Here is a 27936-nt window from a genome sequence, read left to right on the forward strand (position 1 = left end):
AGCAAACGGTTCCATCTGTTGGGAACTTTCACTAAGGATCTAACTCCTTCCCTCTTCCCCTCTTCCCTCCTCACATCCCTTATTGCTCCCTCCTTAATCTCATTGCTGCCCTCACAATCACTATCCTTGCTCTATGCCTTCCTCTTCCTCCCTCCATGTTAACCTTCCACCCATCTGTCTCCTTTCCTTGGTCCCACTCCTCCATGCCTCCATCTCTCCACCTAGGTGAATGACGCAGTAGGGTACAGTTGGCCCTGGGTATATTTTGTCACCTTAATCATCATCGGGTCCTTCTTTGTGCTAAACTTGGTTCTGGGGGTATTGAGCGGGTAAGGGCAAGGTTAAAGGTCACTTGACACTAACGTCTTGTTTTCTCCTTCATGCCTTCATACTGAGCTTTGCTGGTTGTTCTTGCTGAGGGGAACTCTTTACTTCTGTCAACTTCCTGCTTCTGACTCGAAGTTTAAGATGTTGCACACAGCATGTGCAGGAATAGATTGCAGTAAACTGTTAAAGGTACAGTCTGAGGAGTAGTATATGTACCAAAATGTGTAGACAAAGAAAAGTGCTATTACATTGATATTTGCCACCATGGTGACATTTTAGATATTGCCTTTCTCAGAGGCAATAGTCAAAAAGTCTCACTGTACAACTCTCCAGTGTTGCTTCTATAGAATAGCACTATCACTATCATAAAATGCTGGGTTCTCTGCGCTGCTGGGATGCCACAAAACACTGTCATCTCAATTTAAAATAAAGAGAAACATCAGCGAGCAATGTAAGTTCAGGCTCTCAGTGGACGCAGCCTAATATAACATCAAATGAAAGTTGTGTTTGTAGAACAATGAGAGGGTATTGACAAATGGTTTACGGCTTGCAGTTGGGTTTCAGCTTTTGGGAATACCCACCGACCTCCTTTTAAAAAAAGCATTGCTGGAATAATTACCTTTGAACATAAGTTTACATGCTGTAGGTCATGATGAAGTTTTGTCGGGAAAAGGTTTAGGAGAGTGAAGTGTCTCACCCGTGACTGACTGACCTGAATCTGACTCTGGATACCCACAGTGATGTGACAGCAGTATTGTGGGAAAAATAATAGAGGTCTATCTGGTCCAAACAGCTTGGGGGGTTTGGCTGTCTCACTCTTTGTCTGACTTCTGACTAATGATGCTGTCAACACACTACACAGCCTGACCTTTTACCAACTGCTTCCTCTGTGGAGTGTGTGTGGGTCTCAGATTGGCATAATAAGTAATAGCGAAACAGGAAGAAGGAGAGCGACGGACGTAGAGACAGCAACATCAAGCGTGACAGTGTTTGTTTGTGTGGATTTGATGTAATATATAAACAGAAAGAATGGGGTGAGGGAAAAGGGAGCAACAGGTGAGGAAAAAAGAGAATTCAATGATGATTTAGGACAGAAAAATGAGTTGATGGGAATGGGAAAATGAGAGTGACGCCTCAGAGGTCTGCACTCACACACACATACAGTATATACCCGCGCTGACGCACAGCAAATCAATGAGATTGGGTCTGCTGCTGATGTTCTGACAAGCGAGACAATAGCACTTTGTCCTAATGCTCATTGATCTGTCTTGTGTGTGTCTCAGTGTGTGTGTGTGTGCGTGTGTGTCTGCTGGCTGTAGGTGTAATCTGAGGTTCCATCATTCCTCTACATTTCACACACTCTCTCTCACATGCACACATTGTGTTCCAGCCAATACAGATGTCAGAATCAATGGAAATGGCACATGGCAATTGATAGAGTTTCATTATGGATCCTGTTCTTGCTCTCCAGGGAACCATGAAGCCAAACATCACACATGTGTTTAATTAAAATCTGTGGAGACCTTGCGTAATGTCTTTTTGAGAATATTCAGATAAGTCTGAAACTGTAATCAGGCTTCTATAGAAGTCCCATTTCTCAAAGGATGGATCGATACTATATACGCAGATAACAAGGCTGGATGTCCAAACCCAAGATGACAAGAGAACTGTTTTGATACCGTCATTCAAAATAGTCACGAGCAGGGACGTGCAAGCAAATTTTACTTGCCGGCGGACCTTTGATGTGGATTTGTACACCTTTTAACTGCAGATGTTCCCAGGTCTCCCAGCTCCTGTCAGCTCTCATCCAAACGACTTCTTTTTATACAATCTCCATCTGCGGCTCCAACTTGACTTTGACCTTCCCCAAGTGCAGCGTTTAATCAAACGTCCCTTAATTCGATATTTCTGCCCTGACACCTGGAAGTAATTTCACCAGGTTTCATCATAATATTTCAATATTTCACACTCTCCTAACATTGATCTTAGTTGTCTTAAATCATCTTCGTGTACGTCCTCTTTGTCCACATCACTGCCCCAGAAGTGTAAGACTCTTGAAAAAGAAGGCATTTCACTGTATTAAGAAGAATGTAAAAGAAATCAGATAGCTTCATAATAAATGGACTCCTTTTACACACTTTTGAAGAATTACAGAAGTTTTTAAAAGAGATGAAGCTGAGGCACACAACAAAGCTCTGTATATCTTTATATTGACCTACAGCAGAACCTCTGAGTGATGACCGAAAGAATGAGTTGGCAGACAAAAGGTGAGGAGCTCGGTGATGTGGAACGACCTCTGTGCAGAGCCACTTCTCCTCCAATTTGAGCAAGCTGAGGTGGTACAGCTGGTGAGGGGTGCCCTCTCTGTCCCTCCCTCTGGGGTTGTACCAAGCACATTGCAACTGGGAGGAGGCCCAGCGGTGGACCCAGAACTCACTGCACAGCCTGCAACTCCCAGCAGGCCTGGGAGCACCTGGGGCCACGTTGGCCTCGGAAAGTAACAGAAAAAATGAAATTGGAAGAGGGAGAAAGAAGGCTGTTTTGTCGGCTGTTGAACGCTTTGGGACTGAATTAATAGCCAGACTCCTAGAAGTTTTACAATTAGCTGTTTTTTTAATTGAAGCTCTAATCTGCGTGAATTTCAAATTACGGCCCCGTCATGACTAAATCACTTTCAGTCTATGATTATATAATACGCATTCCCTCCAGCGCAGACTTAATAATAGTTAGCATGCTTATCAACATAGAAGCAGAACTGGATGTATCTGTTGGCAGCTTAAAAATGTTTCTAGATGACTTGGATTGTTTGGGATGTGATTCCAGCTGCAGTTTGACTGACCGGACATGCTTTCATCTTGCACACTAACACCTTTTCTCTTTGGCAGAGCTTTTCCCTCCTCGCTTTCAATTTCTCTCCTCAGCAGGTTTTCCCTCCTTCCTGTTCTGCCTCTCTGTATAATGACCTGCGTTATCGCAGTCTTGTCACATGACTCGTTTTGCAACACTTCAGTCTAGATTTTCAGATTCTTCTCCCCCTCCCTCTGTTTCCGATCTCTCTCTATCTATACCCCTTACTGTCTACCCCTCCCTCCTGCTCCCCCCCCTACAGAGAGTTTTCCAAGGAGAGGGAGAAGGCCAAGGCACGTGGTGACTTCCAGAAACTCAGAGAGAAACAGCAACTGGAGGAGGACCTCAAGGTAGGCTGTTCCCTCTGTGCTTGTTTAATTGAGGCTCCTTCTAAAAGAGGACATAACAGTCTGACACAAATACGTGTTAAAATAATGTGCCCCTGTTAAATAACTAAATCCAAGCAAAGCCACAAGATATGCAAAGTTATATAAGAATTAAGACGACATCTTGTTGTGGTTATTATGGCTTTATTAAATATTGAACGTCCTGTACTGGTAGCAAAGTGGGAGGCCAGTGGAATATGAAGGCACGTTAAGGCAACAAACATAGAAAGCAGAGCAAACCTTATTTACAGGGCACTTTTTCAAGTTGCCACATGCTTTAAGGGTGGGATAAAAGACGAAATGGAAAAGACAGACAAGTAAATACATTACAAGAATTTTAAAAATCATAGTAAAATACTTTAATACCACTTTTCCAGAAATAAGTTACCGGGACATTGAGAATGCAGAAACATTTCATTGCTTTCAATCCCACTTTATGTGTGTGTGTGAATGTAGGGCTATTTAGACTGGATCACTCAGGCTGAAGACATTGACCCAGAGAATGAAGAGGAGGGCATGGACGATGACAAACCCAGAAACCGTGAGTGCTACAGTGTCTTTGCGTGCGTGTCTGTGTATAAGTAAGAGATTGCTTACAGTATTATTCACGTGTCATTCATGAATTGTTGTGTGGTGGTATTGGCAGTTTGGATTTTCTGTACTTTGGGTACAGTAAGGCATTGTGTGAGAGAGGCTTGTTGGAATAATTCTGTTTATATCTGAAGGTATTTTGTCCTTAGTGCTCCAGTCAGTTGTGTGTGGGTGTGCATAACTTTGTGTTAAATCCAGTGCTTGGTCTATAAGTAGTGAGCTCACTGCAGCCTCCATCACATGGCTCATAGTCAGTGAATGAACGACTGACTTACTGACAGAGTGACTGACTGACAGACTGAGAGGATTTTACATTGTCTGCTTGCTTTGGCTGAGAACCCTCTTGAGGTTTAAAGCCTGTTTAGATATTAGTGGAAAGTGTCAGACTGCAGCTAATAGCCTCTGGGCACACATTCACATAAGCACAACAAACACACTCACATAGGCAGGCAGGCGCGCGCGCACACACACACACACACATACACTCTCTCTCTCTCTCTCTCTCTCTCTCTCGCACACACATGCACACACAAACTGTAGATATACACCCTCAGGAATGTGTGTACTTGTGTTCTGACAGAAATGTACACACACAAATTAACACCCTGTCTCTCTCCACAACACCTCCAGAGAGAGACAGCCACACACGGCACGTCTCCCCAGGAGTGAGCTATTCTTCCCGGGGGCAGGAAAGTAGAGCACTCGCCCCTTTTGACCTGAAGGTTTGATCTCAGGGAAGATAAATAGAGCTTGAGAGAAGGATGGTGACAAGGAGGCAGTGATTTGATTAAAAAAAAAATAGTATATCTATGCTATTTTTTGTATGTACTGTGAACTACAGTATTTCATAATGGCTTAGAGCTCCGCTTGCTCACACTGATGATGAATGAATGATGCAGACTAAATATACAGGCGCAGAGCATGCAATCTGTATATATTCCACACACACGGCACGCTCATCGTCTACAAAGAACTGTGGCTCATTCTGAGAAACACTGATGACTGCCAAGGGAAAAAAGAAAGACAGGAAAGAAAAAAAAACGATCTAATCTTCAGTGAATCTCAAGAAATTAACATGGTCAAATGAGCAATGACCCAATTTGCATGAAAATGAGGCACAACACCCCTGTGGCTAATCCGTAAACTCTCCTTGTTTCCACCTGCTACCGTTGTGCTCCCCTGGGCCAATCAGTGTGGCAAAGACACATCAGCAGTGTGTGAGATATTGGCACGTAAACAAACAAATACACTGTGTGGCCTCCCAATCGGGCCAATTTCGTAAAATGTCACATCACAATATTGATGTTCTTCTTTCTGTCAGGTTCTACAAACTCTACATCACTGATGTTATATACAGTATCCAGACAAGCCCAAGTAGTTGTAGACACATCAAGAATTGATCCAGTCTAGTCCAGTACAGACACACACATATGGTCCTTACTAAAATCAAACACATTTGCATAGAAATAGCAATTGAAAGTGTCGGTATCAGTCAGGTGCAAGATTGAGTCCATTACTTTTACTAAATGGTATAACTTAGGCCATTAGATTTAGATGATCTGACAAAATGATTGATGCGTATGATCCAAAGTTCTGCGTCAGAAAGATCCATCATTCCTCTGTTTGTGACGGTGGAAAATCAACTCACTTGCTCTCTTATTGCTCTGCCTCCCTCTCCCTTCGATGGATGGATCCTCCTGTGGGAAGATGAATGAGGGCAGTATGTCCCTGCTGACCGGGGCATTTTGCATAGAATAGTGCACACACACACACACAGACACACGTCCTGAGACGGGATAGGAGACGCAGAGAATAGAGAAGATAGCATAGAGAGCAATGGAAGGGAAAATAGATGTAGAGATATGAAAGAGGGATAGAAATATATACACTAGAGAGTGACTGTGCGCGTGTGTGCGAGAAAAATAGAGACGCAGAGGGTATCTGGGACAGGGAACAGATGGGATTTCACATCATGAACAAGTCACACTAGTGACCACACACTCATACAGAGACCACACACACCTTTCCACAGATTTATCATCCTGTCTTTACATGAAGAGCTACAGGGGCGTAATGTTGATGTATGATGTGAATAGCGTGTTCGTATGAAGACAAATACTTTATAGTGTGTGTTTTGTTTTTTGGGAGAATATTAGATGTCACTCGCTATATTGATTTTGACTGTTTTCAGCAGCAACGTGAGTGAGTGCAAGCGTCAAGAGCCTGTAAAATATGGTGGTTATCATTTTTGAGGTCGCACTCCTCACCAACACATACACACATGCACCCATACACTGAAATGCGATGGTATGATTTGAAAGGTGTTGATTTATTTCTGTATATGTATCAGATGATGTGTTTCCTGTACTCATATGTGTCTGTTTCCTGTCATCTCAGGGGGCATATTGTATGTGCGTGTTTGTGCGTCCTGCATGCTCTCAACCTCTGCCATCTTGTTTTGCATGCTGTCGTCTTGTTTTGGCATCCTGCCACTGCTGTCTGTGGTAGGAGTGTCTCCAGCCCACCTGGGTAAGAAGACCAGTAAGCTTGCCTGGTTCAGTCACTCTACTGACTCTCAGGACGGTATGTGTGCGTCTCCGTGTCGTGCGTGATGTGACGTGTTTCGATGTGAATTCAGTTGTAACTAGGCTTGTGTTTATATTCGGTTAAAATTGTCTCGGTGAATCTCAATGAATAAGACATAAGATCTGAAGAGCTTGTGGTCAAGATGATTCATATTGGAGGGTTTTCATATCCCATCTACAGGATGAAGGGAACACCTCAGATGTGGAGGTTGTGGCTGGGGAATAAAATGTCAGGGCTACTTTGCTTTAGCTTCCCACTGTGTGGGTCAATAAGATGAAAGTCTTCAATCAGAATGAAAACATATTTAAATGAAGACCACTGAACTGTCCCTTTCATGGTGACAGTCATGGAGATTTGTCAGTATACGTGTTGCTGTCACTACTTTCAATAGATTTAATATTTTGCCTTTTTCAAACTCAAGTGTCAGCATACTTTGGACGATGTGTTCGGACTGTCTGTTTTTCTGTCTCCACCTTCTGCCACCATAGAGGTTGAACAACTTTATTGCCTGTGTCCTCCTTCACGGTCACCAAAGAGCTACGGAGAGTAAATAGATAAAACAAAACAGGTGTATAAAGTTGAGTTGGATTGGCTGCCTTATGCGTTTGCTGTTGGGTGTGAGAATGTGAGAACCTGTGGCTGTTTGTTACAAGCTTTTGGTGTGTGCGCACTTTTGAATGTGGTGGTACTCAGTATCATCATCGTCTGCAGTTGAGTCAAAGCTTAAACGATCCATGTGCAGAAATTGATAAATTTAGTGGATAACCGTATGATTATTTATTATATGAATGCATGTGTGTGTAGCTGCTTAGCTGTGTGTTTGCAAAAATGTTTGTGTATTAAATGTTTGCTAGATTTCATGCTTCGTATCTGTATACAGGTTGTTGTTTTTTTTCTGCTGCTGTACAAATGCGCTTGGACAGTCACATCTGAATCGCTGGAAAAATGAGCAGGATTCAACAATAGAATGACCCCAGCATGGAGGAGTACGCTGATGAATGCACAGGCTCACGGTGATGTAAATAGTGTGCGAGGAAGGGGTGAAGTGGGCAGGAAACAATAGCTGTTGTGTTGGCCAAGAGGAAGAATAGAGAATAGGATGGGAAAATGTATTGTGCTGTGTAGTGCTCAATGAAAACAACACAGCAACCTGCTTTTGAACGTTGACGTCCTCAGTTCTTTAGAATACGAATACTCCCAGTCAGTTTCTCTCTCTCTCTCTCTCTCTCTCTCTCTCTCTTTCTCTCTCTCTCTCTCTCTCTCTCTCTCTCTCTCTCTCTCTCTTTCTGTTGTGTAATTTCTTTTTTCTTGAGAGAATGAACCGGTTCCAGTTTAGATATGATGACAAAGTCTGGCAATGAAGTAGAGATCAGAAGATTAAATGGTGCAAGAGAGAAGAACATAGTTATGCACGGAATACATTTCAAAGTATAGTTCTAGCCGGAGCAATGAAACGAGCTGTGACTTTAAAGAGAAAATGCCATTTTTGCAGAAGCAATCATGTTTTTTTTTGCAACAGGTTGTGTACTGTGTGGCCAATCATTTTTCGAATGTACAGTGTATGTGCATTCCCGCGTTTGTTGTGATTGTGAGTGTCTATTTGTGTGTATCCATGCGTGTGTGCGCTTGTCTTGCTGAGCCGTGATCTCTGTCCCCCAGGTAAGAGCCATCGTTTTCAGTCTCTGCGTGGAGCCGTGAAGAAAAACGCGGCTTTCCTTCGTAAGGCGTGTGCGTCTGTCTGCATGGTCCAACACTAGTTAAAGATTTAATGGAAAGTGATTCTAGACTTGCAAGCGGACTGCACCCTCTCCTCTCCTCTCCACTCCACTCCTTCTCCTCTCCTCTCCTTCTGCATTGGAATAAGCATCTTTTTCTTCCCCCTCCAGAGCTTCAAAGCTAAAGGGGGCAGTGGCTGCCTCTCAACACTGTAAAGCAGTTTGTCTTATTGTCTTCCTCACCTCTTTTGTACACCATATTATATTATTATTATTATTATTATTCCACTGAATAACAATCTAATCTCAAAGCCATATATATTAATGTTGTCTCACAGTGGAACCTTGGAAGTTTGCCACCAATTACTATCCATGCTGCTGGCAATATTGCATGTCTTTATTGCATTAAAACCTTTACCATAAGTCATGGCCCTCAACTTTTAATTATGTATAATTGAAAGCATGAACTATCAGTACAGGGAGGGAATGAGGAGATAAGGACAGGAGACTTTCTGTATTGAGATGCAGCCATTATTTTCCTTCATAGGTTTGTAGGAAAGGATACAGTTCGCATCTGCCTGACTTGTCTGGAAAAAAAAAAAGAAAACAAGAGGGCAATGTCATCACAGAAAACAACTGGAGCGCAGTTTACACGCTGCACATGACATCTTAAAACATTCGACATTGTGATGTCACAGTCCTCTCCTTGTTGTTTCAGTTTCCTTTCCCAGAAATCCCCCTGCCTTGCGCTAGCCGTGCTAGCTCTGATGATAAAAGATAATGGAGAAATGGCTTTAAAATTTGAATTTTAGCCTTTTAATTATTTTCACCAGGCATTTGCCATATTGGCGGGTAGAAGTGTAAGATAATGGTACTCCTTTTCATTCACCTCTCTGTCGAGTGCTCGCAAGATGTTTCTGGATTTTTAATCATCCCCAATATAATGTGACAATTGCCCAGTGAGAAAAGACTAAAATTCAAAATCTTACATTATTGTATCAAACTGCATGAAAAAGCTCATGTTTGGAATGTTTGGATTAGGATTCCTTTGATCAGTTTTTATTGAAAATTAGTACTGCTTTAAATATCTGAGAATGACTTCTGGAGATGATGGCGAGGACGATTCATATCTGGTTTGAGGTCTGTTTCAATGCTCTTAGATCTGTACACTAGCACACAAACACGCACACTTTTTCCCCCAAAAGACTACTGTGCTGCATTTGATCAATCACCATTCAGTTCCATACATTATTGTGAAGTTTGCTTACTTTCAGTATTATTATTATTAATGTTTTAATGTATTTACACATGCCAACATTGGTAAGAATGAATGAATCCCTCTTTAGTGCAGAAAGCGTGTGACCCTTCCCTGTCTTTGTAATTCCCTTCCTCATTCCATCCATTTCTCTCCCTCTCATGCTCTTTCTCCATCTCCTTCTGTCTCTCAGTGTCTCAGGTCTTTGGGGTTTACTCTAACAATAGGTATTAAACTAGTTCAGAGCTCCATTGAGGAGAAGGCACCAGGCTGGTTTTATATTTGAAAGGCTTTAGCCTCAGGAGAGACCAGAGGGCCCCGAGTGCTTTTAACTAAGTAGCATAGCAGCAGGTGGCACGTGTCGAGGTGAGGGAACAAACAGCATGTTCACAGCAGAGGCCTTAATGTTCAGAGACCATCCTGATCTCTGCAACAACACAGAATTTATCTATCACCAACCATGTGGCAAAGTACATTGTTCACTCACCACGGCTTATTTTGATGTCTTATGTTAGCTAAGTGCTTACAAGCCAGCTCAGGATATACAACACTACATGAAAAATACAGTTTTTTTTAAACCTATGAATGCTGCAACTCTTATTTACTTATTTATGTTAAATCCATCACTAAAAATCCTTTGGAAAGCTGTTGAACTGAACTGAGGTGGTTCACAAAAAGATATTTAAATGTTATTGTCGTCAAAACAAAAAGATTTTTCTCTAATGTTTCTGTTTTCAGTGAGGACTTAGGAATGGCTTGATCACTGCAGCGCCCATGAGCTTGGCATGACCGACTGCATGCCTATACGTGCCTGCTTGCTTTCCTTTGCTTTGCTGGTTGTTTATTTGTTTGGCACAAGTCTTTAGTCAAGGTCATATCATTTGTATAGGTACATAAACTATATGTACTATATATACTACATTCACCACATTTTTTATATGGAATTTGTACTATGAGCTGTATTTCTAGAATTCCAATAAGCAGAGGTGCACGGAACACTATAAAAAATGTCAGGAAGAGTGCAGAGGGGCTTGTGGCAGGGTTGAAAATTGTATTTGGAAAGCAACCTCTAACACATATTATGCAGAAAATGTATTCCTCCCGGAGCTCATATGACCTGCCCATGTTTTTTAAAATGCTCCCTCATCTTCAGTGCTGATCATATTACTTGATTTCATGTTAAGGGTTGTTTTGCACGAGCCAGTTTTGCTTGTCTATTATTTTTTTTTTTTTTTTAACAGTGGATATCTTCCTTTACCACAAGATGCATTGAGATTCATATGCAGTATCTGACTCTGGCACCCAGAGGGTGTTACAATAAGTGTTTGAGGTGACAGTGAGGGAAGTGCAGCTCATTCCCGCAGGCAGGCAAATACTGGCAGAAGCAATAAAAAGCAATGTATCACTTTATATCAGTCTCTCAACCAGCCATCCCCGCATTCATCCCTGTTTTACCTCTCCCTCCATCCATACCTCTCTTAATGCTTCCATCTGTCGCTCCCACCAACCACACTTCTCCATGTTTGTTCTCCCTCTCTTTTCTTCTTTAACACTTTTCCATCCTTAATGGCCAATTCATATTACTCCTAATCATCCTTCCATGTTTACACATCATTACACTTGTCTTTAAATAAGGACAATATGATACGTTTGCAGTTTCCTTGTGGCTTTATAAACAAATAAAGATTGGGCTCAGTGAGCTGTCTACCTGTTTACACATCTGCCAAAAAAAATTGGAGCATGGCGTTGATTTTCAGATGTTTACATTCTCATAAATCCTGCCAGAGCTCTCACAGCTTGATTAAAGTTTAGAAGGCTGAATAGAAAAGCATTTCAAGGTCTCTTCAAAACCTTGGCTGCAATTAAGCCCCATCGTCCCCCGCAACGTTTGCAGACCGAAGACCAAAATCTACAGCATGTTCAACATCCCTATGAGCTATAAAACCACAAAAGGGTTTTGTTAAGATTTATTTCACCCGGAGTTAAACAATCCCTCATCTTAGAAGTTGAAATCCATCCTAATAGCCACTGCTGAGGTTGTGTCCCAGGATCCCTAAATGGTAAATATTGCTAGTACGGTAACTTAGAGGGTAGTTAGTTCAGGCAATCAGTGCAAATATATATAATGTTGTAAAAGATTACTTTCTAATCTTATGAAAATCAGATTTTTTCACAGTGTTTGTCTCTGGATGCACTTTGTAGCCTTTAAGTGTGTGTATTGTAAAATGATGTGAGGATATGCAACCCGTGTCCTGTTAATTCATCCTTCTTTCTTTTCTTTTTCTGTCTTTTTTTCCAAATCTGTCATCTCTTCTTCTCTGTCTCTCAGTGAGCATGCCAGCTAGCGAGAATGAATCAGTCAACACAGACAACGCCCCCGGGGGAGACGTGGAGGGGGAGACCTGCTGTACCCGACTGGCGTGAGTACCACACCTCGTCTCCTCACCCATCCCCAGCTCTCTCAGTCACCTTTTGTCAGTCCTTTGGATGACCTCTTAGCCTGCCTCTGTCCTTCACTGATCTCACAAAGCCAGTCCTCTGCCTCATCGAGATCACAGAGGTTTGGATGAATTCATGCGCTAGAGGAGAGAGGAGTAACAGCGGGTTGTCATCATACTCCAAACTGATCAGATTTTGGTCGAGGGAGAACTTGGGTGGATCTGAAGAGAAAACTAAACAGAGGTGCTGTTCCCAGAGGTGGTCTTTTTCATTTCCACAGCAAATAAAAGGACTTTTTTTTCCCCCATAAAGAGTGTGACCTTGTTGAGACGTAGGTCGGGCAAAGAGGAATTAATCCTAAACTAAACCATTGTGCCTTATTCTTTTCTTGCATACTTCAACTAAACAACCACTGTGAAGTCTGTAGTTGCTGGATCTTTAGTTTTTAAGCTGAAAACTTCGCATTCTCACAAACTAAGAAATACAGGTCTAGAATTTTGACACTGTGTTGCTAAGTTTATTCAGATGGGGTAATGAAAAGGTTTCATACATCACGGTGTTACAGAACCTTGAAATGTGAAAGAATTTGAAAAACTATTTTTTCTCGTCAGTGACATTTTTCTTTACTGAAGGCTTTATATAAATTCATTTGCAGAAGAAGAAATGAAAGAGCTCTAAGTGCCCGTTTGCCCATGTGGTACACAGAAAGCTTGACCATCATTTGGGACTTTACAAAAAGCAAAAAGCAGGACATCTTTCATGGCTACATCTCATTAGTAATAATTAGTTTTATTTCCTTTTTATCTCTCGGTCTCTTCTTTCTCTTTCGTGTGTTTGCTGGTGAAGTGCTTTCCTCCTCCCCTGTGGGAGCTCACGAACAGCTGACTCACTCGCTCCTGCTCCCCCCTCTCCTTTCATTTTTTACATTATTCAAACAAGTGCGTTGCTTGCTTTCTTAAGACACAAGGCCACGCAGGAGCCGTGACCGCAGCGGGCCCACTTCAACACACACAAGCAAACACACCTACATACAGAACTGTTCATAACTGGGCACATAACAGAATAGAATAGAATTGAGAAACTTGCAGTATAAAATGGGCAAGTTCGAGGTGAAATCAAACCGAACAGTAAAGCTAGTAGGCACACTTGGATGGCACACTGTTGTTTATCTGTAATCTCGCTGTCCATCTGTTATTTTGTCTTTGTTATGTTGTTTGTGTTTATTTGTCCACTGTCAGACCAAAACAAGTCAAAACAAAGGATGTGTCATATCTGAGTCTTCAGGAGGTACCACAAACTAATGCCAAATACCAAATAGAAGTTCCAGTGAAATCATCATTTATTACCTATAAATTAGCACTTTGTATCAGTCCATTTGATGCATGTGCCAGGCACTTTTTCTGCGTGACTGGCATATGCTTAATGATGATTAATCAATATTAATCCTTTTGTCTATAAAATGTCAGAAAATGGTGAAAAATGCCTGTTATAATTTCCCAGAGCCAAAGGCAGCATCTTCAAATGTCTTCTTCAATCCAACCAACAGTCTGAAACTTACATATCACAGTGGGTTCCACCAAATATTTGCCATTTTTATTTTTTGAACATAGTTCAAACATAGTTACTTACAGTAGTTAGTAGTTAAGTTTCTGTTGATGGACTAATCAGTTAATCAACTAACTGTCGCAGAGCTACTATAAAGGCAATTTCAGCAACTAATTATTGTGCTTTGACAAAAAAAATCTTCAGCTTTTGGCCACATCTCAGGATTATCATCAGTGGGTGCCGTTTGCTCAAGTGCTCACTTCATTATTGTGTGTATTTAGGATCAAATATTTAGGGAAAAAAATGATAAAAGTTCTATCACTACATGCTGTATTATCTACTATACTATAATTTACTCATTCGCCAACTTCTAAAACGGCTGAAGAACAAAGCTGATTTGGTTTTAAAAGTCACATAAAAATGTGTCGGTCTGCAGCATCAATCTCGCTTTTTATTGTCCACTAAGGAGCTCCAGAATTTACACCTGCAGTTCTGAGTCTTGAATAAGTGACACTGTAATCTGACCAAATGTATAGTAAACCTTGCCAAGGCTGGAAATGCGAGCCCTCATCCTTCCTCTGTGAGGCAGATTGGCTAGGGGCATTCGCTCACACTATTATGGAGATAAAACTTGAGACTTGCACTGTTTGTCAGTTCTTCTTCACATTGCTATGGAGACAGACCTCGGGGTAGGAGCTACTTCGACGCCCGCTGATCTCATAATCGAGACGGACACATTGAGAGAGGAGACGTGTGCACGTGTCAGCCTCCATATCCAGCCAGTCAGTCATTTTATTCTTTCGTTCAGTCAGTCAGTGAGTCATTTCATTGCTTCAGTCAGTCAGTCAGTCGGTCAGTCAGCCAGTCAGTCAGCGGGTCGGTCAGTTCATCCGCTTTTACAGACAAAATCTGTGCTCACAACAACTGTATCTAACAGTATGTGGTTCTGCTGCATTCTCTGTCAATTCAGTATATCAAAATGAATATAGAAGCAATAAAATTATATTTAAGTGTGAGAAAGGGAGCCATAAAGACACTAACCAGTACATCCCATTCATAAATGGCAAAATTTGTACTATTTTGTGCATCAGGTTTTGTTATGATTGTCACTTAAAATCACACATTAGCCTAATAGAGTCAGCCCATTGGTCAAATCATGAACATGAACATCTGAACATGACAGATTGACATACTTTGATATGTTGTGAAATCATCTTCTCTTCTCTTCTCTTCTCTTCTCTTCTCTTCTCTTCTCTTCTCTTCTCTTCTCTTCTCTTCTCTTCTCTTCTCTTCTCTTCTCTTCTCTTCTCTTCTCTTCTCTTCTCTTCTTTCCATAGACAGTGTCTTCCATGATCTCTTGTCCTCAGTACTTTCTGTATGCACCTTTTGCTCTTACAGTGGTGAACAATCAACAGACATGAATGATGTGTTTTTTTCACACCAGGGCTGATTGGAGGAATTCCAAACCTGCAGCGTTTTTTCTTTTGACTGGATGCCACTGTATGCTATATGTTTGCAGGGGGTGATTTGTTGAAAAGAAAAGTTGGGTGAACATGATGAGAAAACACTGAGTGTAGTTCACCCCAGACCCTAAACTGGCAAATGTGTACTTGGTGATCCAAAATAATTGCACCTCAAAGGTGCAGGAAACGCTGGACGCACACAGCTCAGTTGATCAAAGTACATATTTGCTAAGTCATTTGTGATAATGAGGGAAGCCTTTCCCCTTTATCCCTGTCAAATCACTCCTTTCATGTTGTGTACCTGTCTATATGTGTGTTATGTGTGTGTGTATAATCCATTCTGTTTTCTGTGTTCCAGAAATAGAATCTCCAAATCCAAGTTCAGGTTAGTATATGTCGTCAACCATAGTCTTTTGGTTCACCTGCTCCTAATGTCTCTACTACTGTGGTATTTGTATGGTCGCTGGATGTGCGTGCGTGTGTGTGTGTGTATTTCCTTTGCACACCTGCACACAGGCACACAGACAAACTGACATAGCAATAGACAGCCTCTAAAGGATTAGTACCACGTCTTGGGAAATACATTTTCTTTCTTGCCAAAAGCTCGATGAGGAAATTGATACCCCTCTCGTTAGCTTAGCTTAGCACAAAGACTGGGGACAGGACACAGCCAGCCTGGCTCTTTCTAACCTGTGCGGGAGTTTATGTGCCAGACAGTTTCTTGGCTGGATTCGGTAACGTCCTGGACTTTCTATGAAGTTAGGATTTTGTTACCTTTCACAGAGCCAGGCTAGCTGTTTCTCCCCATTTCCAGTCTGCTAGGCGAAGCTAACCAACTTCGAGATGTAGCTTCATATATGACAGATACTGGAGTGTCTTTCCCAAAATGTCGAACTATCCCTTTGAATTGGTCATTTTCAAAACAATGAAATGTATGGTCTTCAACAGGGACAGAACAGCTTTTTCTAGAGTCACGCAAAATATTTTCACAAATTCCAATCACAGATGTTAAAAATGACACATCTTTCAGTGTAAGAGCGCATGTCCGCTTGTGTTGTGTTGTGAGTTGTGTCTCATGTAACATTCAGTGTGTGCATCATGGCAAAAGCCGCTGTGTGCCATAACTGACTCTAAACAGCTCACGCACACGCTCGAACAATAGACTGCTGAAACATGGATTTTGTATAGAGAGGGAGAACGCTTCCTGGTGAGATCTGTTTGAAAAGAGGCCTCGCAGTTGCAGTTGCAGTTACAGGACATGACAAATCCTGCAAACAGGTCCGGTGTTGTGCGGCGCCAGTGGAGAAATAATGGATAGACACATCAGAAAAAGAGAGATGCTTGATTAGGACAGTTGTGGTCTGGATTCATTTTGTTGTGATAAATAAAAGATGATTGGTCTGTGATGAATTAAAAAACACTCTCTGGTCATTTGTCTTACGAGAAGGTGCTTTATTGCAGTACTGGCGCCAGGAAGCTGACTCCACACACTAGCCTAGTCACATCTGCTCTATCGAGGTCTGGAAAGCAGACACATGTTAAAGTCAAAGTGAGATTCATGCCGCTCTGCTTCTTCGGGAACAGAACAAAAAACAAGGTTGATCGTCTTCAGGCGTTGATGATTTCTGTCATTATTATAATTCAACAGGACAGTTTCAGTTGTCCAATCATCGGTACATGGGCATAGGTTAAAAAGAAAAAAAATGGCATGACCCTTTGAGTGGACGGGTTCACATAGATGTGACTGCGAGGCGTGAAGCTGGCAATTACCAGAGACAATAACATTTATTTTCAGCAGTCGAGGGCAAGAAAAACGCAATAGACCTTGTGTACTGCACAACGCAGAACAACATGTTGAATTGTCTAAGAAGACATAAAATATGTTTCATACCTGAAGATGAACCACTTCTTCCTTTGAAGCGAGAATCACAAAATAACACATTTCAGTTTAAATTTGTGCTTTCAATCACTTTGTAAGAATAAGCGTTCCTCTGGCTTTTTCTTGGTGTGAAACGTCTTTGAGCATGACTAACTGTTCCACAGCTCTGCGCTCAAACAACAGACAGCCACTGGCCAAAGGGTGATGTCGTCACTACTCCGTTGACAGACTAATTGACTCTTTCTTTTTCTTCTTTCTCCTCTGCTGTTTGTTTTTCACTCTCTTCTTCACCTGTTTCTGTTGATCATCCATTATTTTTTACTTACTTCTTCTCTCATGAACTCTCGCTCTCCCCTTTCTTTTCTGCCTCGTCTGCCTCTCTGCACCTTTCTCCCTGTCTCCGACCTTCCCGCCTCTCTTTCTGTCTTTTCCCACGTCTCTCCTTTTCCCCCTACCTTCCCTCTCTCCCGTCTTTCCTCACGTCTCCATCTCTCTCTTTCAATCTCTGCTTCTTCTTCTTCAGTCGATACTCTCGGAGGTGGAACAGGCTGTGTAGGAGGAAGTGTCGGGCGGCGGTCAAATCACAGGTTTTCTATTGGCTTGTCATCTTCCTGGTTTTCCTGAACACTCTGACCATCGCCTCTGAACATCACCAGCAGCCTCAGTGGTTAACCGATGTACAAGGTATTTAACACACAGAGAGACACACCTCTTTTCATTGTGATTGCACTAAATTATTCACCTTTTTGTGTTGTCTTTCCTTTTCCACCTCTCCTCTTTTGCCATACCTTGCCACTTTTTATGCTGCCCTTATTGCTGTTTTCCAACCTCTTCCACTTTCCTCCATTCTTTCTTTCCTTCTCCTCAGACATAGCGAACAAGGTGTTGTTAGCGCTCTTCACTGGTGAGATGCTGTTGAAGATGTACAGTTTAGGTCTGCAGGTAGGTCACTAACAGTACCATGATTTTTCTTAGCTCCATGGGTAAAGATTGCATTTTTATAGATTGTATTTGTCAAGAGAATTGTTAGTTAAATTTCACATTTCTCTTCACTCCCCACAGGCGTACTTTGTCTCGCTCTTCAATCGCTTCGACAGCTTCGTGGTATGTGGAGGAATTCTCGAGACCATTCTGGTGGAAACCAAGATCATGTCTCCTCTCGGCATCTCTGTGCTGCGCTGCGTACGCTTGCTGCGAATCTTCAAAATAACCAGGTCAGTGCAAACATTGTTAAAATTACTACTTGCAGTACTACACAAGAAAAGACCATAGCAGCTGTTGTATTACCAAATGTACTCAGGATGCATGATCTGGCATTCAATAGAGAGGAAACAGGGGAAACAAACTGGGAAACATAGTCAAATGTGTGTATTTGTAAGGGATAAATGCACGCATATTAACCGGACGTCTCTCCCCCAGATACTGGAACTCCCTGTCCAACCTGGTGGCCTCCCTGCTAAACTCTGTTCGCTCCATTGCATCCCTGCTGCTCCTGCTCTTCCTCTTCATCATCATCTTCTCCCTGCTCGGCATGCAGCTCTTTGGGGGAAAATTTAACTTCGACGAGACCCGCCGCAGCACCTTTGACAACTTTCCCCAGTCTCTGCTCACTGTGTTTCAGGTAGTGATCCTGCAAATTTCCCTGGTCTTTTTTCTCTTCCACCCTGGTCTGTCTTCCATTCTCACATTGTGTCCCTGTGAGGTGTCTTTCCAATGAAAAGGATTTTCAGATGAGATTTTTAGCCCATTTATCTCTTTCTCCACAGATCCTAACAGGAGAGGACTGGAACTCTGTGATGTATGATGGCATCATGGCGTACGGTGGACCGTCCTTCCCCGGCATGCTGGTCTGCATCTACTTTATCATCCTCTTCATCTGCGGAAACTGTATCCTGCCACAGCAGAGCCATACATTAAATAACTACACAGAAGCCTAAAGTGGATCGGAAGGGAGGTGGAGGAGTGATGAGTGATCAGATTTCTAACTTCGATTTAAGATGCAGTTGCAGGAGGGAAGAGTGTGCTTTGTGTGGGGACACATTCATGAAGCCAACACCATTGGCTTCATGAATGTGTCTCTGTTCAAGCTATAGAGAGTTCAGAGTCTTTCAGGTGCAGAAAGGTTGCTAATTATCCTCTTAGCCAACCAGGATTATTTGCAGCCAGCCACATTGATGATCTGATGGATCAGCAAGATCCTTAACTTCACCCCTCTGAACAGATATCCTGCTGAATGTCTTCTTGGCCATCGCTGTGGACAATCTGGCAGATGCTGAGAGCTTGACGTCCGCCCAGAAAGAAGAGGAAGAGGAGAAAGAGAGGAAAAAACTGGCCAGGTAAAGCAAAAGGGAAGGAAAGACAGGCTGCCAGTTAGCTTAGGAAAACACAAAAAAAACGAGTCGGAGGAGAGAGGGAGTGGGAGAATTTGGCCTTTTTCAACAGCATCAAGGGAGAGCTTTAGCTTAGAGCATCATGGATTGTCAGTAATGCCCAGAGGCATTTTAGGACGCTGATACGAGAGCCTTGAAATCAAAGGACTAAAAATGCTTAACAATTAGAACATGAACGATTAGGTTTTTAAGACAGGCTGACATTTGCCTGCTTTGCTTTTCTGTCTAAACCAATTTTATTGGGTAATTTTAGCGTCTCATTGCCTACAAAGGTCATTTGTCAGCAATGGTAATGTGAGATTTTAGTGCTGCTGAGGAAGATAGCGTTCCCCTCAGTGGCACAAATCATTAAATGTCTCCTTCTTGGGTGCAACCTGTATTGATCTGAGGAAAAAGTGTGATGGAAAACAACCATTTGCCTGCGCACCATCCTTTTGGTTTGATTATGAGAGTGCAGCCACCCTCTGTGATTGAAATGCACCCCAGCATTGACAATCTAAGTGCTTATTTTGTCCCTCTGCTGTTAATTTATATGTGATTCAATACAAATCAGTGGATTAACGTGGGGCTGACGCAGCGAGGGATAGGATGTGGAGAAAGAAGTTAAATGTGCGGATCCGCTTTTCCTCCCTCTTTCTCCAGGTTGGCCAGTCCAGAGAAGCGTCATAACAACGAGAAGCCGCCCCTTGAGGAGGAGAAGAAGGAGAAGATAGAGCTGAAGTCCATCACTTCTGATGGAGAGACCAACACTGCTACTAAGGTACATATGAGACTGAACAGACTTCAATAAGTGCACATTGCAACTTACTGTGCATGTAGTCAAAGCCATGAAAGACTTGAATAAATGTAATGCTCTCCCTCTGCAGATTAACATGGATGAGTACTGTGGAGATGAGAGTGAAGAGAAGAACCCATATCCTGCCAATGATTACATAGGTAACGCACAAGCCAGATGAAACAAAGTGCAATTATTCCTTTGTGTGACTTAGAGCTCCCACTTTTTCTCATCACTTTATTTCCTCTCCTATACTTCCTGCTTTTCTCCTCTTACCTTTTACATGACTGTTATCGTTTTCCTTCCTCTAAGTTGGAGACGATGATGATGATGAGCCAGAGATGCCAGTGGGCCCGAGGCCGCGGCCACTCTCCGACATTCAGCTGAAGGAGAAGGCCATTCCCATGCCTGAGGCCCGCGCCTTCTTCATCTTCAGCCACACCAACAAGTAAGAGAAGTCTTTCCCCTCTTCCTCCCTCTCGTCTCTTTCTTCTGATCTCTGGTTGTTTCTCCCTGTATTTTTCCATCCTCTTTATTCCCATCTCTACATGTTCTGATCATATCAGACTTCCTCTTATTTTGTAACAGGGGATTCAAATATTACTCTCTCACTCTCTCTCAGATTCAGGGTTCTGTGTCATAAGATCGTCAACCACAACATCTTCACCAACCTCATCCTCTTCTTCATCCTGCTCAGCAGCATCAGTTTAGCAGCAGAGGACCCGGTCAAGAATGACTCATTCAGAAACCAGGTAACACGCACAATTAAAAAGAAAAAAAAACACGCACTAAAGTGTAGATACAGTATATACACATTGAAGGCTGAATATACATTAAGGTCAGACAGAATTAAACATTGTAGTCATCATTAGTTGCCCACACACATTCATTCTGTGCTAAATGGATTATAGCCGACAGCAACATATAGAGGAACCAAAGCTTATTGTGACTGGCCGGTTACACTTAATGGGATTTCTTCCAGAGTAATGCAACTGCGATTAACTTCATGTTAAGAAGATGTGAAACGCCTGTTAAGCTTTGTTGTCAGTTTGACTCTTTTTTTTTTTTTCTTGTAGCTAGGTTGGAAACTTAACATTATAGTATTTGTTATGTGCACATACATCAAAAAATTAGGTTATGTTTATTACATTATTATGTTCAGTTTTAGTTACACACACATACTCTGACACGAAATGTCATTTACTGATTTGCACACAGCTGCAGAGACTGTATATTCAACCTAAAGCCAAACTCTGAAACCCCAAAACATGTACTATTTCTGTTTATGAAGGATATATCTGCATTGCAGCTGTATACACTAATAGAACACCGTATTGTTAATGTTGTTTTGTGTTAATGGGTGTACTGTAATTTGTGAGCGGTAGTCTAATGTAAAAGACTGAGCAATGTGTGCGCTGTATCTTTTTATTCTCTATAGTGTGCAAGACAAACCCCCTGGGGCCTAATAAAGATCTGTTTTATTGTATTTTTCCTCGGCTGTGCTATAGGCGGCTGTATATTAGTCTAACTCAATTAACCTGAGGCTGAAACTTTAATGAAATGATACATCCTGTTTTTCAGATCCTGCTCCGTTTTCAGAGTCTATTTAAGTCAAATCAGAATTCATTATCTGTAGACCTGAGCCTCAGCATTATTATTTCAGTAAGTTGTGGAGTCAGCCAGGACTACAGCTGACCACAAGTTCATTTTCAGCCCCTGAGGAATCGCACTTCCTCCTGTTTCTCCCTTTGCTTCAACTGTGTAAACAATTCCATGTAAGTCTAGACCAAGAAATCATTGTGTTCATACCGGTGGAGCTGAAAAAGTGACATGAATGCCAAGTTGGTTTTTACTGAGTTTGGTTTTGAATTTAGTCAGCCTTGTTGTACAACCTGGATTCAGTCAATGCTGTTGTGGAGTGTACTTTAGTCCAGCAGTATCATGGAAATGGTCCTTTCTAAAATTAAAACAGCAAGCGTTTTCAGATTGATGGAACTTGGTGGACTTTTTTAGCTCCTACTTCAGAGTAATTTCTCCCCTTGCACAAGAGGAAGCCTGAGTGACATCAGTGTACGTTGATTGATCTAACACATGAGCCATCGCAGCGCCGGCGACCGCCATTTCTAACAATCTGTGTAGTTCTCAGGGGAGCTCCCTAATTCAAAGTTCCTGTTTGGCTGTCCCCAGATCTGTTTGGTTTGAGAAACACTTAATGGTGCTCTTTGTTGTGTTTTCAGATCCTGGGCTATGCAGACCATGTCTTTACTGGACTCTTCACCATAGAGATCATTCTTAAGGTAGTATTTAATGTTTATGATGCAGGATAAGTGGACCATATAATCTGTAAGTGCTACAGTATGAGTTTGCTTTCATATGGTCCCAATCTTTCTAAATATTTTCCACATGTAGGATCCATTGAGACTAGAGTTTTGTTGCTGCAAACAGTCTTTGATGTTTGTTACAATCTGGTGAATTGCTTGGTGAGAAGGCTTTGCTGCATCAGGACAACAAAAACAGAACACAGAGAATTGACTTTCCAGTGGCTTTAAGGATGCATCCTTGGACGTAAACCCTTCCTTAAAGAAAGTCAAAGCAGAGACTTGCAGAAACTATTAAATCCCTGTTCACTGTCCTCGACATGGTTCATCATACTAAGCTGTGATTTGATCCGTCTTTATGTAACTCTAAAGTATGAATTTTGACCCCTACAGATGACAGCCTACGGAGCCTTCCTCCATAAAGGTTCATTCTGTAGAAACTATTTTAATATTCTGGACCTGGTGGTGGTCAGCGTGTCCCTCATCTCCTCTGGAATACAGTGAGTGCAGTATCATGTTTTCGGATGCATGTTTTACTCTGTTGTCCCATTTGAATTGATACTTGAATCATTCGCCGCTTTGGCGTTTTAATCAAATGCTGCATGCAGATATTTCTAACATTATTGGCCAACAGCTCCAAGAAACATCTGCGGTGATGCTTACAACATCATTAAACATACATTTGTGTTATTACATGTTAAAAGCCTGGACTAGTCAGCCAGATAATGAGTAGTTCATGAGACACTGGTCCAGTCCAAGAACGCACAAATCAAGTTGTAAAGTGGCTAAGTGGGGAAACGTTTTCGTTTGTAAATTACCTCATGCTTCACACTTCTCTCTGTTTTCTAACAACTTTACACTTCATTACTCCCAATCCCCTTCTCTCTTTGTGATGTTTATTAAAATGTTCTCTGCTTCTTGTGGCAAATAACTCCTTGAAATGCTGTAATATTTCCTGATGTTTAATATGCTATACTACACTCTCTGTCTCTAATGCTTAATAGACTAGACTTCTCGACGTAAGTCCACATTAGCCCGTATTAATAACCCCCTTAACAGACCTTCACCTTAACTATGTAAAACTGTCACTCTTTTCATTTGGTATTTCTATAGCCTTGGAGAGTTTAATCGAAAATCAAGACTGTAATCTATGATGTTATCAGCAAGCATAGTAGTTTGTGGGATTACACTGTATTGATAATTAATGGGTGATTTGTTATTATGAACACATAATATGCTTTTGCATGTGATGCATACCAAAATGCTTCTTCACCTACATTCAGCGTAATTGATGTCCAACCAGAAATGGTTGGGGTTTTTTTGTTTATTTTTTAGGCTTTGGTAAATTATTCATGGTCCTCTTCATAATGTAGTCATCTTTTATGTCCAGTAAAAGTCAATACATTTGTTCATCTATTGTTTGTCATAGATTTGGGGAGAGATTAAACTTAGTTTTATTTCTGGATAAACTGAACTCTCCCAGGCTATAGAAATGACACCTGAATGCTAAAACTCAGTGGTTTTTGCCTGTTAAAAGTAGTTTGTGTGTGGGATTTTTCTTGAATACATCACAGTCAAATTACTTGTGACGGTGCTGCATTTAGCAGAGTCTTTCATCTGCTTTTTACTGCAGTTTCAATATGTATCCTACCTTTCCTTTGATACTGTTTTGCTGTTATTCATACCCAATAATGAAATATCTCTGGGGATATATCATATGTCCATATATCTCTCTTACCATGTTTCTGTTTATGTGTGTGAGCACACTGAAGTTAAGCTGTAGAAGAGCAAGAATAGAAATGTTTATAAGGAAGTTGGTAATTTAACATGCAAATAAAAACCAGTCCTAAAATAAATTGTAAGATATATCAAACATTAGCTGTCATCCTGTTTAATATTGTGTGTGGACAGCATGACATATGGCTAACATCAAATATGATACACTTAATGAACACCTCTTATCTGTGTCTAGTTAGAATCAGGATCCTGCAAATAGTAGGATTATATTATTGTATAGTATTATACCTATTGTATAGTAGGCTTGTGTAACAAGCCCAACTGAAGCACAGCCATATTCATTTTACATAACATTTAAAAGTTATGTTTGAAAGTCAGTTGGCATTTATGTGGATCGTACTGTTGCTGGAATATATCTCCACAGCTGGTTTGACTGTGATGCTATGCTGATAACATCCTACTCTACATGAACTACCTTTAAACTTTACCTTCCTGTGTAAAAGGTTGCAACGGGTCTTTTCCTTCCTTTCTGTTTAAAAGCTGACACAGAGTAATGTCACTGCCTTTAAATCACTCCTTTAACCATCTAAAAAGTCACTCCCTTAAAGACATACATTGACATTTTGAATACGCTTTTTTCCTTCTACCTTTGTCAAACTTCGGGAACCAGTTTTCCTCAGTTACCTCAATGACTGGCTTGTTAATTGAAACTGAAATTAAAGGAAAAACATCCTGGCAAAGCTAGATTTTTATCATGTTTTATTCCTGTTTACACCAGCTAGTAATAATTAGACTTGGTAAGCGTTCAGATTACCAAAGGACCATTGTTAAAGCTTTTTCCAAACATAAGCTGTAAAATTCAAAATGTCAAGGTATTCATTTGTTTCTTTTGGTCAGTCTGTAAAAAGATTTCTTTTGAAACACTTCCTTTTAAAGGTCACACTGTTTGACCTTTGGCTTGTACTGACACTCTCTTACAGCACAATGTTTGCCTGTAAATGTCTGTTGTAAATGTCTTTGTGTTGGTCTATCTGTGTTGTACTTGTGTGTTTGTCCAAGAATCATGTGTGTGTTTGTGTTGTGGGTGCGTGTGTGTGCGTGTATTGTACTGTATTGCATATACATTTTTTCCTGTAGTATGTTGTTGTATTAAAACCATGTTGGCTGCCCCGTAATGACAGAATCTATGATTGTTCATGACAATATCCAAAATCAGAGCAGGTATTACCAGTCAAAGCAATACAATAAAAGCAGTAAAACTGTGCTGTCAGACTATAATCCGGTTTTCTTATTTGGCCACCTGATTTTAGCTAAATAAATCTGTGCTTGATTTGTTAGGAATAATTGTCCAATCCCCTGTTAAAAATCTGAAATATTATTTAACATAGTGGTAAAGGTAGTTTGAAGTATGTGTCATAGCTTTTCATCATACAATCTGCAAAGGTAATATTGCATGTAAACATATATTTTCAGCTAATTTAGGATGCTTTTTAGTCATTTCTAAAGAGGATCATGGCTATTTTCACTCATTATTTCCTGAAATATTGTTAGGATTATATCGTTTCATAGTTCATCTTGAGTTTCAGTTCACTGGCATCTTGTTCATTTTAATTGTCTTAGCTCGTATGCTGGTCTGGATCTCCACAGTTTCTTTGATTCATGCCACAGGTTTTAACACAGATGCCACTGAAAGTGCCGTAGGATGTGTGTTGTTCCGTGCAAATGATGATAGTAAAATGTGTTTTCAGTCAGATTGACTGGTCAGCAGTTTAATCCCATGTGTGTTTCAGGTCCAGTGCGATTAATGTGGTGAAGATCCTGAGGGTTCTGCGGGTGCTCAGACCACTGAGGGCCATTAACAGAGCCAAGGGACTAAAGGTTAGAGCAGTCACTCATATAAAACCACAAATTACACACACACACTCTCTCTTCTTAACAAATAAGATGCATCCATTGAATCACTGTCGTTTTTTTGTGTGTTTCCCAGCATGTAGTGCAGTGCGTGTTTGTGGCCATCAGGACCATCGGCAACATTGTCATCGTCACCACGTTGCTCCAGTTTATGTTCGCCTGCATTGGAGTGCAACTCTTTAAGGTAAAAAAGAAAGGAGGGAAATAAGAAGGGAGGGTGTTGCCAGGCCTCACAAAGAGCCATGATCATGTTTTTTTCAAGACTAAATTTCTATGTTTTTTCCATCAGGGCAAGTTCTTCTTCTGTACCGACAGCTCTAAACAAACTCAGGCAGAGTGCAGGTAAGACATCCCTCCTGCACACAAGCTTGTTAACTCTCTTTATATCATAACTACTGGGTAAAACACATGAATGTGTGTGTCCACTTGTATTTACAGGGGTTCCTACATTATGTATAAGGACGGAGATGTGGGAAAGCCAGAAAGAGCCCAGAGAGTGTGGGAGAACAGTGACTTTAACTTTGACGATGTCCTGCAAGGCATGATGGCCCTGTTTGCTGTGTCTACCTTCGAGGGCTGGCCAGGGTGTGTGTCCACATACAAACACAACACACACACACATATACTGATCCTTGTATTATATGTGTTTGTCCGCACCTTCCTCCAGTCCTCCAATGAATCTCAACTCCTTCCTTCAGGTTACTGTACCGAGCCATAGACTCTCACGCCGAAGACGTCGGGCCCATCTACAACTACCGCGTGGTCATCTCCATCTTCTTCATCATCTACATCATCATCATCGCCTTCTTCATGATGAACATCTTCGTCGGTTTCGTCATTGTCACGTTCCAGGAGCAAGGAGAGCAAGAGTATAAGAACTGTGAGCTGGACAAGAACCAGGTAGTGTTTTTATCTGTTTCCATCCATCCATCCATTATCTATACCGCCTATCCCTTTCGGGGTTGCGGGGGGCTGGAGCCTATCCCAGCTACAATGGGCGAGAGGCGGGGTACACCCTGAACCGGTCGCCAGCCGATTGCAGGGCCACATGCAAAGACAGACAAACATTCACACTCACACTTACACCTACGGACAATTTAGAGTCATCAGTCAACATAATGAGCATGTTTTTGGTCTGTGGGAGGAAGCCGGAGTGCCCGGAGAGAACCCACGCATGCACGGGAAGAACATGCAAACTTCACCCAGAAAGGCCCCGCCTGACCCGGGGATCGAACCGGCAACCTTCTTGCTGTGAGGCACACGCACTACCTGCTGCGCCTTTTATCTGTTTCATATCTCCTATTACGGAATTTGTGCTTTTTATGCTTTCGTTTGGCAGCAGGATAGACATGTTTTCAGGTTACAGTAGAAGAGTGACTCTGCCGTTCTGACTTAAGTGGGAAAGTCAATTTGTCATTCAGGAGGCCCAAGGGAGATGGAATGGAGGCCAGGCAGAGGGGCTGAGACATGGGAGAATCTGGAGAGGCTGAGCATGAGTTTTAGGGGCTGAACTACTTCAGGAGTCCAGCCAGGAGGGAGCTGCGGCGCTTCAGACAGAACACGAGACTAAAGCTTAAAGAAGTAGCTAGGCCAAGTCTCTGCTGCTGTGTTCTCTGTGATGATCCATGTCTCAGCAAGAGTGTGGAAATGCAGAGACAAGGATTCAAGAATAGTCTGGGGGTGGAAAAAGGCTTTTTTTAGATTTGCCAAACGACAACTGTACAACTTCTTCTTCGGTGATGGTCTGAGTACAGAGGGGCAGAGTGGTGACA

At 41.7% G+C, this 27936-nt stretch overlaps 1 protein-coding gene across 8 annotated transcripts in view; it reads left to right on the forward strand.

Annotated features, from left to right (window-relative positions):
- cacna1c (calcium channel, voltage-dependent, L type, alpha 1C subunit) overlaps positions 1-27936 on the forward strand; it is a 176903-nt gene that overhangs the window by 120610 nt on the left and 28357 nt on the right. For 4 of the 8 annotated variants that reach the window (XM_070991717.1, XM_070991718.1, XM_070991719.1 and 1 more), the window contains exons 9-30: positions 3437-3524; positions 4017-4101; positions 12037-12127; positions 15513-15539; positions 17557-17717; positions 17902-17975; positions 18096-18247; positions 18453-18654; positions 18800-18920; positions 19255-19369; positions 20066-20183; positions 20290-20359; positions 20511-20646; positions 20821-20950; positions 22436-22495; positions 22910-23016; positions 23521-23535; positions 26044-26131; positions 26241-26348; positions 26454-26506; positions 26603-26749; positions 26863-27064. In XM_070991717.1, coding sequence (XP_070847818.1) covers positions 3437-3524; positions 4017-4101; positions 12037-12127; positions 15513-15539; positions 17557-17717; positions 17902-17975; positions 18096-18247; positions 18453-18654; positions 18800-18920; positions 19255-19369; positions 20066-20183; positions 20290-20359; positions 20511-20646; positions 20821-20950; positions 22436-22495; positions 22910-23016; positions 23521-23535; positions 26044-26131; positions 26241-26348; positions 26454-26506; positions 26603-26749; positions 26863-27064 — 2350 coding nt within the window. Of the gene's footprint in view, positions 1-225; positions 330-3436; positions 3525-4016; positions 4102-12036; positions 12128-15512; positions 15540-17556; positions 17718-17901; positions 17976-18095; positions 18248-18452; positions 18655-18799; positions 18921-19254; positions 19370-20065; positions 20184-20289; positions 20360-20510; positions 20647-20820; positions 20951-22435; positions 22496-22909; positions 23017-23520; positions 23536-26043; positions 26132-26240; positions 26349-26453; positions 26507-26602; positions 26750-26862; positions 27065-27936 lie in introns of all 8 variants that reach the window. The other 4 variants (XM_070991724.1, XM_070991720.1, XM_070991721.1 and 1 more) reach the window with 4 other exon arrangements.

The sequence above is a fragment of the Chaetodon trifascialis genome, chromosome 22 (genome assembly GCF_039877785.1).
Source record: "Chaetodon trifascialis isolate fChaTrf1 chromosome 22, fChaTrf1.hap1, whole genome shotgun sequence".
NCBI lineage: Eukaryota > Metazoa > Chordata > Actinopteri > Chaetodontiformes > Chaetodontidae > Chaetodon > Chaetodon trifascialis.